This window comes from Stegodyphus dumicola, chromosome 10 (genome assembly GCF_044657685.1).
Source record: "Stegodyphus dumicola isolate Sdum_Otavi_A_Nest chromosome 10, ASM4465768v1".
In the NCBI taxonomy this organism is placed as follows: domain Eukaryota; kingdom Metazoa; phylum Arthropoda; class Arachnida; order Araneae; family Eresidae; genus Stegodyphus; species Stegodyphus dumicola.
Genome location: NC_140777.1, coordinates 83,633,714 through 83,645,875, shown reverse-complemented (window position 1 = coordinate 83,645,875; position 12,162 = coordinate 83,633,714). Strand labels below are relative to the sequence as shown.

Genomic DNA, 12,162 nt, shown 5'->3' with positions numbered 1-12,162 from the left:
CTGGCAGTTATATTTTTAATTATCTTTTGAAGTTTATGTATTGAAACTTTTTTTAAATTATCAATTCAAATTATTTTCTATTACAATGCAAATCTACAAAATTCTTTCAGTCTCTAGGTTTTTGATGCTCATTTTGAAATACAGTTAGATGGCTATTCTTTTCCCCCTTCCAAGTTATATTTTCTTTAGTAGAGGAGAAAGAAAAGTATATGCTAGGATTTGAAAATATAATTGAATAATGCCAATTTTAAAATTTAATTAAAAATTAATAATTTGTTTATTCTACAGTTTTATTTATTGATCATGCTAATAGTTTAATGATTAAGGATATAATTTAACATTTATTATTAAATCACAAATTGTAAATTGCTTATTGATTTAATATGCATAGTTTTGTTTTAAGAATTCAGCTTATAAAAATTTAAGCACTAAATTTTTCTTTCAAATTTTTATTTCTTCTCAGCCATTTAAACTCTTTGTTGTCAATATAACTATTTTAGATTAAAATAGGAAAAGTAAAATTACATGGAAATATGTTAAAGCAGTAATCAAAAACCATTTTGTTACTAAAAGTGCAAAGTTTCAAAAATTTAAAAAACCACTGAGAATGCAAAATTTAATTTATGAAAAAGAAAAATTAAAAAAAAAAAAAAAAAATCTGATAACTAATGTAATTTTCTAATTATAATGTTTCGGTAATAAATAATCAAAATAATTATGTTTCAAAATGTGCTTATTTTTACAAAATGAAAATTTTTGGCTTTTTGTGTATTATTCCATTAATCATGAAAATTAATTATTTTTGAACCATGGTGATGGAGATCTTGCCAAAGCTGTGCTAGTCATTCCTCCAGAATTCTGAGCATACTTCTGCAAATCTTACTGTAAATGTTAATTCTTCATTGACAAATACTTATTACATTGTATGAAGGCTTTAATGTAAAACATTGACTTCTACCATTTTGTTAGGCAATTTTACCTAAAGCTCTGTTTAGAACTCTATGAGTACAAACTGTCCACAGATGATTATTTCAATCTATTGCTGTTCTGTCAACCCAGATCCTGCTGTCCTTATTTTCATTCAACAGATATTCATTCTCTCAGCCAGCTGTAAGTGTACTGGAATGTGCTCACAAATATACACCCTCAAATTCATTTTGTTCAAGGAAAAAATACAGCAATAACAGTTAATTTATATCCTTGTTCATAAAAACAAAAGGTGGCTTATCTAGAATCATTTGGAGTTAACACCAAATGAAAGCACAGATGTTATGATGCCACACTTATCTATAATTAATGCTAAATTGTGTTGCTTAATGACACTTTCACATTCAGTGGAATAATACGTAAGTACTATTTGCATATTCATGTAATAATTAAAAAATCAAAATTAAAAGAAAGTGCATAAAATGATACAGTGAGAATGCATTTAAAATGCTAGGTGGCACCCATGGGTGAAACATAATCTACCCAAGTATTTGCTCAAAAATCCAGACTTTTGGGAATGTGCAATACTTTGTGCTGCTGAATATGGCAATGGATTGGATTGAATTATTTAAAATGTTGCAAAGCATTCAAGAGTTATCTTTTTTAGGAGAAATGCCTTTATGGAGAACTTTACACAGTGGGGAAACCACGAAGATTACCATGCAGCCAGCCAGTTTGTCAGGATTTGAAAACCTGGTTGAACTTCAGGTTCATTCAATGGTTTTACCTCTCAACTACTAGTGGACATTGAATATAATGAAGATAGAATATTGACTATATTTAGTTAATTAAATGACAACAAATGTTTAATTACTTTTATTAGAAGTGAAATGATAGAGATCATTTTTAAATATTTGCTAGATTTTCTGAATCATATATAAATTTCAAGTTCCTTATTGAGTTTTATTAAATGTAATAGCATCTTTAAAAGTTTTCTGTCATAAATGCTTAACACAAACTAATTTTAATGAAACTTTTTGTTTAAATTTTTTCTGTGTTGAAATAAATGTAAGCAAAATATGGTTATAAAGTTTTTATCTGCTGTATCTGATAAAAGATTTATTTCTTATTTCATTTTTTGTGTAATTTTGCCAAATGAATTATATTTTTAGCATGGATGGAGATAAAGAGAAAAATAGCAGTAATACCTCGGAACCAAATGAGAAAGAGAAAACTGAGGCAAAAGATATTCCAAATGTAGGTGGGGCTAGAAGTAAAAACACTGACAGTGTCAAGACATCTGGTAATATGTTCCCCTCCATTGTACCTGGTAAGTTGTTGTTAGCATTTTATTTTATTAAGGTTGGATTTATTAATTTATTTTGACATTTTCTTTCCAAATTTCTTTCTATATGCACATCTATGTATTATTTGTAATTAGGTATTTAAGTGTGTTCGTAATCATTTGTCCTCTAAAAGACAGCATATATTGGTGTGAAAATGAAAAGAAAAGACGCCAAACTACACGATTTTTGGCCAAAAATTGAAAAGTCTTCAAACACGCTGGGTTTGGTGTAACCTTGATTACATGTGTTAGTTATTATTCTTGAGTAAAGATCCTTTTTCCCCTTCTATCATGCATTTTTGAAGAAAAAAAAAAGATGATTAAAATTTGGGACCTGCCTACTACAGAAGAGTTACTGATTTTTTATTATTATTTAAGGTGAAAAAAAGTATTTTGCGAGACTTATTTTCTCACAAAACTTATTTTCCCTTCTACTTGCTTAATTGCTTAAAGTAGAGTGTAACGAAGGAAACCACTGGCGGTATATTTCTTAAGAGCCATGGCTAGCTCAATAAATAAAGGTGATTTAAATAATAAAATGTTAATTCACATGCCAAAGATCTCTTTGTACACAACATTTCTTTGTAGATCTTTCCATCATTTTTAAGCTCGTCTTGCAGAGGATCATCCAATATTTTTAATTTTCCATCTGTTCTTTCATGAACTCTTGAACAGGCAACATAAAGTTGACCGTGTCCAAATGCAGGCTCAGGTAAAAAAATGCCAACACGCTTAAGCGTTTGGCCCTGAGACTTAGTGATGGTCATAGCAAAGGCAAGTTTTACCGGAAACTGTCTACGTCTCAATTGAAATGGCAACCCTGTGCCATGGCAACTACACCTCATTAGCTAGTACAGTTACACAAGCAACCAATAAACTATCGGCAACAAACAGATACTTAAGCCACCTATATATATATGGGGTGAAGAAACATTATTTCCTCTGAAACGGCTGGCTCCCGGGCTTAGCAAAGTACACCGTTGGATTCCACAGGTCCGTGGCACGCCATTTTGACCATTCGCGTCTTCTTGCGATTTCAATTAGCCGAGATATTAATTAAAAACTAAAAACTAATTTTTCTCTACATTTTCCACTTTCTTTCTTGGGTTTTCCCTATTAGAGGGATTTGACTACATGCCAAATTCTTTTTTCTCGAATATCTACGGAACGGCGTGAGTTAAAATTCGAGACACGTATCCTCGGATTCCAAAAAATTCTCTGAATCCATCAATACCATTCTCATCTTCATATGACTTTAATCAGTTAAGATATTAATTAAAAACTGCAGAAACGTTAATTTCCGCACTTATTTTTCCGAGTGGCAACAATAAACTATCGACGACACACATTTCATATATATTTAAATTCATATAAATTTTCTTAAATGCATTGCATTTTAGTAAATTATTTAGATGACAAAGCTGAAAATGCATATTTCTATGAATGAAAATAAAATAAATTAAAAATTTGGTATTTTATGACTATCTGCATGTCCCCATGAAAAGTTACGAAACAACTGGTGACTTTAGCACTGCTGAAAAATGTTTGGTTGGCTGTCTTTATGATTCATAAGTTCTGTTTATTAATAACAATAAAAAGAAGCATTTATGAGAAACAAATTTTATAAGGAAACAAAATTCTATATGGTGGATATTTACATTTTTATAGCCAGTGGGTACTGTTCAGCAAAATAATGGCTAAAGTATATAATCTAAATAAATAAAATTTTTCTAGGTCTTAGCAAGACCCATACTACTTGTCGTCTTGTTTAATTTTTTTTCATTTAAATTTGATTTATGGTTCGTTTGTAAAGTTTTAATTCTTTAAGCTTGCAGGTCCAGCCCGTATGTCACTGTATATTTTGACTAATAGCATACCGCTATTTATTTATTTTTATTATTAGTGCTGTACATCGGAATTGCCTTTACATTTTCTTACACCTTAATGTGTCAATATATGCGGACGCTTCAGGAAATTGGAACAGAGAATTGAGACTAAAAAAAATTTTGTAGACATTTTTTTTAGACAGTTTAATTAATAACAAATTTTGTAGCACAAAGTTTCAATTGTCTGTTTCAGTGAAACGCGTAATGGGGTTAGCTTGGTTCGATGCTCATTTAGATATTTCCCTTGAAAAGTCAAAATGAACTTTGAATTGTGCTAATTAACTATTTTCCGCTTCTTAATTTTAATATTTTTTGCCTTTTACCTTGTTCAATCGATTAATATTTTACTGTGTTTTTAATTTACTTTTTATTTCGCATATAGCCTATTATTTTACCTCATTCAATTGATTTGTTATTCTCTACTGTGTTGAAATTTCTGAAAATGTTTAGCGTATAGCTTTTATTAATTGAACATGTAAATATACAAATATTTTTTTCTATTTTCACACTTTTCATAGCTACTGAATATGCTTATGTTGAAGTTTTCTTGGAGCCACAGCTTTTGGTAACTTTTGGCGAGCTTACTAAAATTTATCTTCTCATTTCCTTAATTTTGCAGCACAATGCGCAAAAAATTTTGACCAAAATTGGTCTTTTTAGTATTGTTCTTACAACTTTTCTTATAATAATCTAAATAAATAATATATAAGTCTTCTGTCATTTATAAATTCAGATAAACATATCTATGATATGCATGTGTAAGGGTTAGCTATTGTTATATATATATATATATATATATTCAAAGATACACCAAAAGCATGACAATTTTATTGCATGTTGAAATCTGGTTTTTATACGTAAGTTTGCCTTTCCCATCAATACAAACAAAAAATGCTACAAAATGTCAAAGCAACTTATAGGGAAATAGTTTAAAATTTAAATAATAAAAAAAAGCATTTTTTTAAATAAAATTTTTATTTCGACATTCTAAAATGCTATCCTCTTGTTATCTGTAAGCAAAATCTTTGATAACATTGTAAAAGTGTGTTTCTTTATTCCAGTTGTGATTCTGCAGGCAGTACAGTAAATTTTGTTGAACATAAAATATTTATTTTTAGGTCTTAATCGATTTTTGTGTAGGAAAACTCCTATCACAACTAGTAATATTTACATCTGTAGTTGGGAAAATTTGCAATAAAATTGCAAAGAATAGAACTGCATTTTAGAAGCTATTTTAGAATAAACTGCAGGAGCTCAAAAGGACTAGTTTTCATGTCTCTATTTTGTCTTAATTAGCAGTCAAACATATGCACCTGCTCACGTGCCCCCTTCCTGAAAAATGTAATCTGAAGTATTTCCCTCTTAATGAGGAAGTTATCCTAATTAAAGTTATATTATAATTGATATTTAGAATTTTATACTAATGTTTCAATTTATTAAAGAAGGCCTACTAAAGATATGAAGCTGTTGAAATCTTGTGGTTTCTAGAATACTCTAATTTTAGACCCATCTTCCTGTCCCAGCAATACATGATTATAAAATTATATTTCATGTGAAAATTGCCACTTTAAAAATGTGCAGCTCAGCTCAGACCATATCCATCTTAAATGTTAGTTAAAAATAAGCACTTCAATGCTATTGTTAGCCCCCGTTCATTTACAATCAGAACTCAAGTCATCATTACCACACAGCATTTAGTGGCCTCAGATCATTTGAGACTACATTTCAAGTCAGCCTTCATTCAGGTGCTTTTCATGAAGCAAAACACATAAAATGGAAATGAAGTAGGAGAAAAGCCAGTTGTCTTTTTTTTTTTTTTTTTTTTTTTTTTCTCAGCAGCTTATAGCTACACTACTAACTGAAAGTAACTAACTCCAGTATTGCAAGTTTAGAAAGCTTGGAATTGGTGCATATATTAATGAGTTATTTTATCGTACTCCTCCAAAAGAGCAATACCAGATTTTTTTTAAATGTGTTGGATAGCTTACAACTCTTCTGCAATTTTTCCACATATGCTGTTGAGGTTCATGTGTCAGGAACATGAATCAGCCTTCAGTGTTCCTTTGCTGATGATGCACATATTGTTATGATTATTAATAGAGATATCAGCTCATGGCATTGATTCTCAAATTTGAACACTGTCTTCCTGAAAAAAGGATTGCAATGAGTACTTCATTACCTTCAAATGATGAGTTGCCTATTGTTATGATGTTCTGTAAACTAATCTGAGAAGAGAACATTGTTCCATTCATTTTTTTTCCAAGCAACAATGCCATTGTGACTGCAATCTATGAATGGTACAATGGTGTGTAATTACAGAGACACATAACATAAGCTTACTAGCCACTTTAAAATTCTAGTCCTCCAGCCTATGAATTTGGCTTAATCTTGCTGTTCAGCCTTTTTATTTATCAGTAAAAGGCATAAAAAACATGTTGATTATATTTTTTGTCATTCAAATAATTTACAATATTCATATTACCTTTTTATCTGCTGTTAGAAACGTGTCATTTTTATCTGGGGAAAAAATCTACATATTAAGGCATTTACAAGTGCATAATTTGCATTCTAATCTTTTTTTCAAGAATTTTTACTACCATGTAAGCAGTATATGTTATGTCCTTACAAAATCATAATATATCCTGTTTTAAACAGCATATTTGTATAAAATTTGGCACAAAATATCCCTTCAGAAATGTTTTAATGCATCAGTGCGATTTTTTGTGTTAGTAAATTCTGACACCTTTTGTAAATACTAATGAAATAATATTTAATGGTAATTTTAATACAATACAGAACAATGTAATCAAAAACAGAATATAATTTATTAAGATGGAAAGAAATAATACACAGGGTATAGAACAGGACTTTCGTCAGTTTTCCACAAAGAATCATTATTTCATTTCTCCTAAGCTGAACTTCCTTTTGTTTTTCCCCCAAAAACATTTTTGCTTTTTTTTTTTTTTTTTTTTTTTTTTTAAATTTTTTTTTAAATGTTTTTAAAATTTTTCATACATGTTCAAATTGTCTGAGGTAGATGGAGATAATATCATAGAAGTCATCTGATTATGTTTAGATACTTGTGGCCAGGGATGAGCTTAGTTTAGAAGCTTTAATAAAGATTTTGTACTTCATCCTATGAAAAACAAAGCATCAAATTCTAATGAATGTTATAGTTCATACAAAAATATAAAATATGAATGATTGTGTATAAACAAGAAATATTAAAAAAATTAATAACAAAATATCAAATATGATAATTCCTGCAGGAATGTCGATCGCGAATGCCAGGTCTATTAAGAATTAAAAGTTTAGAAGTCAGTTGAAAAAACAAATTAGCATATGATGCAAAATGCATGACACCAAGCTGAATAATTCCTTATCATGGCAAAAGCTGTTGATAAATTTCATGCTACCTTTTGTAGTCTAAGCATGAAACTGATTTTTAATATTTCACTGCCCAGATCATTATGAATCTCAATTATCACTAGTTTGGGGTGATAAAAAGCATATAATGTATCAAGAAATATTTCAAAATGATCCTTTCATTAATATTCCTAATTAAATTTTCTAATGCTAATTGTAAACAATGAATATATACCATGTTAAGTGTTATGAAACTTTTATAAAAATTTTATTGTAATTTCTGATTTTCTTCCTAACTTTATACTGGCTCCAGGGCCCACCAGCGGCTGAGCGGTAAAGTCGCTGAATACTGGTAGTTCGGTCCGAGGTTCGAATCCCGCGAACAGGCTGGCTGCATGGACGTTTTCATGGTTTTCTCCATGTGTAACGTGTATACGAGCCAGTTCCCCTTAGAAAGTCCTCCACGAAGGCATCCCTCTCCTTAGACAGATAGCCTTCAAGGCTTTGCCATAATCACACACACACACACACATATACTGGCTCCATCAGAACAAAATACAGTGAAATGTTTTTTTTAAATAGTTTTCAGAAAATCCATGTAAATTAAAATGTTTAATGAAGATGTGATCCAACTTATCAGCAAGAAGACATGAATTTTACCAAGTATTGTAATACATGAAAAACATTAAAATAAAAATCTAAGATACTAAGACATTGATCTGAATGTAGAAATTAAAAATTAAGAAAGTAAATTTGCAAAGATTAATCTCCCTTGTTTAGCAGCACTTTGCACTAATTTATTACTTTTAGTACAATCGTACTTACTTCTTACCTCCTTGACTGCTTCTTTTCTCTTTAAAATGTTTAGTTATATACAGGCCAGTATAATAGGGCATTGTATATGGGCATGTTAATTAGATATGGGAATGGGAGTATTTTCTTCTGCAATCAGAAAGTTCAAGGGGCATTCAGATTAGATAAAAAAACTAATAAATGGCTCACATAAGCATCTCATAGCTGACCACTTCTTGTAGCCCAAATGTACAAAAATGACATATAAAATTTGGACAAAGTTATAAACATAATGTGCACAGGTCATCTATACCTGATAGTGTTGTGCAATGAAAATCAATTTTTACTAAGAGTAAACTAAAACTGTCTTTTTTCTTAGATTGATACTAGCTTAATTATAATTAATGAAATATTTTAAATTATGAAATCAGATTATTAATTTTGCAGTTGCAAAACATGCAATATTTGTTCAAAACTAATTGAGAAACTAAATACTTTTATGCTTAGTGCACTGGAATATATATAACTGCATTATTTATAACTTTAGTTATTAAAAATAACTAAGGTTACAAACATTTAGAATGTATATAATTATACTTTTAGTTATTTTAGCTATAATTTTCATTTCTGTTATAATAATAAGAATTTATTTATTTATTTATTATTATTATTATTAGCTTCTCCACCATCTTTTGTGTCAATGGAACAAATTTTAAAAGCTGCAGAAGATGTGTCTAAATCTGGTTTTAACATGGCATTAGCTCATGAGATTGCTGTAAATAAAGATTTTAAACTGCAACAGAGTATCCCTACAACCAAGTGAGTATGTTTTTACAGAATTTTCAATACAACTAGAAACATAGTGGATTTTTGCATGCAAAAAAATATTCATCAAATTCAATTTTCAAATTTAGGTGAGAGAAACTATGCTTTTTTAATTGAAAAAATTTTAGTGCATTACTTTTGCAGTTTGGAAAAGAAAGTGACAGAAACATTTCATAATGCATTTTGGAGTATACTTCAAGAACAGTTATCCAGTACTCCTCCTCATTACCGTCAAGCTATGGTGCTTTTGAGTGAAATCAAAGAGGTAAATTGCATGGTGAATATTTTAACCAATAATATTTCCAGAAAATAATAATACACCTATTCATTAGATATTACTGAGAAGTTTGACAGTTGTATGGAATGATTTTATGATTCATTGCATTTTATGAGACAAGCAAGTGATATTTTTAGGGAGAAATTTAGTAGAATAATGACAATTTAAAGAGCTGTACTGGAGACTTTTGGAATTTATATAATTGTGAACAAAATAAATAAATGTTTATGTCTGTAACAAATTACATTGAAATTTCTTCCAAAGAAGAAATACTATAACCATCAGTGTTTCAAATTCTTGAAATCATAGCAATTCAGTTTTCATTTAAAATCAACTCCCCCTCCTCCACACACACACGGAAAAAAAAATGACAGTTACTGAAATTTTAAATAAATCATATTTGGATATAAATATACTTAAAATTTTTAAACATGTATAGCTGTAAGGTAATTTAATATATGGAAAATCAATGAAATGATTACTTTATCTGTTATGTAGATATGGATATCAACCAGTTTATGAGTGTTTGCTTGATATCCTTTTGCTTTTAAGAATAAGCTCTATTCTGTTGAAGGTATTCATGGTTCATTTTTGTTTACTGTTACAACTTCGCTAAATCAAGACGAGCAGATGAATAAAACAGAGTTAAAGTTCTTACCTTAATAAAGTGTAATCCAAGCTGCGGAGGTAAGGAACACGATCATTATATTAGCAAACACAAAAATAACATATTTATTAGGTATTAGAAGAAAAAATATAGCGATGATTACAAGCATTGTTCACTGTCCATTGCATAACGCGAGAAGCGAGTCATACAAGGAGAGAATGTTTCTCCTTCTCTCTCTTTTTTTTTTTTTTTTTTTTTTTTTTTTTGATCAAGTCCAATTACAGTTAGCGGGGGTGAGGGGGAAACTAATGTCGGAGTTGTACAGCCTCATCGCCTCCGTTATGAATTGCTCCACAATCTCCCGCTCGATGAGCTGTTATGTCCGAAGTAAGGCCGATTCCTTTTAATAAAAATTCCAGCTGTTGTCTCGGCAAAGGTTTCGTGAACATGTCTGCATACATCATTTTACTGTTGCAGTGTATTAATTTAACAATCCCTTGATTTTGTAGATCACATACGTAGTGATATTTCACATCAATGTGTTTGGTGTAACTGCTTCCTTTCTCTTTTCTGGAAAGATTTATGCATGATATATTGTCCTCGAATACGATGTTCACTTCCTGTTGAGCGAAACCTAAATCTCCCATCAGTTGTCTAATCCATTGTAGCTCCTGCAGTGTTAATGCTAGAGCGATGTATTCGGCTTCTGTCGAAGATAGGGCGACACAATTTTGTTTTTTGCTTCCCCATGATACCGTACTGTTTCCTATTTGAAATATATATCCGGATGTGGATTTTCTGTCAGAGGTATCTCCTGCCCAGTCAGCGTCACTGTCAGCTTTGATGACTGGTGCATCATTGGATTTTAGATGTAATTTGTAATTAATTGTAGCTCTCAGATATCGTATGATTTTAATGATGCCGTTCCAGTCCGATGTTGATGGATATTCTACTTTTCTGCTAAGTATTCCAACAGAATTTGCTATGTCAGGTCTCGATACTGTTGCTAAATATAAAAGTGCTCCCACTGCTTCCCTATACTTCCGATTATCGGGAAAAACGTCATCCTGCTTGTTTTGGTTCTTCGTAAAATTCGTAGTCATGGGTGTATAGCTTAGTTTCTTTGGTGACTCTCCGTCAAATTTTTCGATCATACTATTAATCTTGTTAGCTTGATGAAGTTTAAAGTTTCCGTCTTTTTCTCTTTCGATTTCAATTCCTAGATATGTAGACACTTCTCCAAGATTTCGAATGTCGAAATATTCTTTGAGAATTCGTTCAACTTCTTGAATTGATTCACACTTGTCGCTCGCGACTAATATGTCATTAACGTAAATGATTATGTAAGTTCTTGCGTTTTTTTCGATTAGTGTGAAGGAACATGGATCAGGCTTTCCTTGAACGTATCCTTGTTTGCTCAGGATTTCAGCTATCTTGTGATTCCAGTTTCTGGCTGCCTGTTTTAGTTCGTAGATACTTTTATTCAGTTTACAGACTTTATTTGCTTCTGAAGCAGAGATGTAGCCTTCTGGTTGCTTCATATATATATCTTCTTTCAGATCTCCATATAGAAACGCTGTTTTTACATTGAAGGGATTTACGTGCATTTTCTTTTGAGCTGCTATTGCCAAAATAGTCCTTATTGTTGTATACTTTACGACTGGTGCGAATGTTTCGTCGTAGTCGTGCCCAAATTTTTGGCAATATCCTTTAGCTACTAAACGAGCTTTATATCTTATAATATTTCCTGAAGCATCGGATTTTGTTTTAAATGTCCACTTGTTTCCAATTGCTTTCTTTTCTTTTGGAAGATCGACTAGTTCCCATGTTTTGTTCCTCTTCAGTGCTTCCATTTCTTCTTTTGTATATTTTAACCACAGTTCCTTCTCTTTGTTAGGAAAAGTTTGAAATTCTTCCCAGTCTTTGGGAACTTTGATTTCTTCATTCTTAGCCATGTATGAAAATCTGTTTGGTGGGATTCCTTTAGTCGTTCTGTGGGATCTTCTCGGTAATGGGGGAATTTCTTCTGTTTCAATTACGTCTTCTGTAATATCATTTGGACGTGGTTCTGTCAATTTATTTTCTTTAAAAGGCCATTCTATTTCCTCATGCTGATCATTTAATTGACAAGGCATTT

The 12,162-nt window shown here is 30.7% G+C and overlaps 1 protein-coding gene across 1 annotated transcript in view; it reads left to right on the top strand.

Moving 5' to 3' along the window:
* Positions 1-12,162, top strand: part of LOC118202194 (T-complex protein 11-like protein 1) — a 60,609-nt gene that overhangs the window by 3,421 nt on the left and 45,026 nt on the right. Inside the window, exons 2-4 of the mRNA XM_035374352.2 lie at positions 2,100-2,257; positions 8,994-9,135; positions 9,286-9,406. Of these exons, the coding sequence (XP_035230243.1) occupies positions 2,101-2,257; positions 8,994-9,135; positions 9,286-9,406 (420 nt within the window). The 5' untranslated portion in view covers position 2,100. The remainder of the gene's footprint in view (positions 1-2,099; positions 2,258-8,993; positions 9,136-9,285; positions 9,407-12,162) is intronic.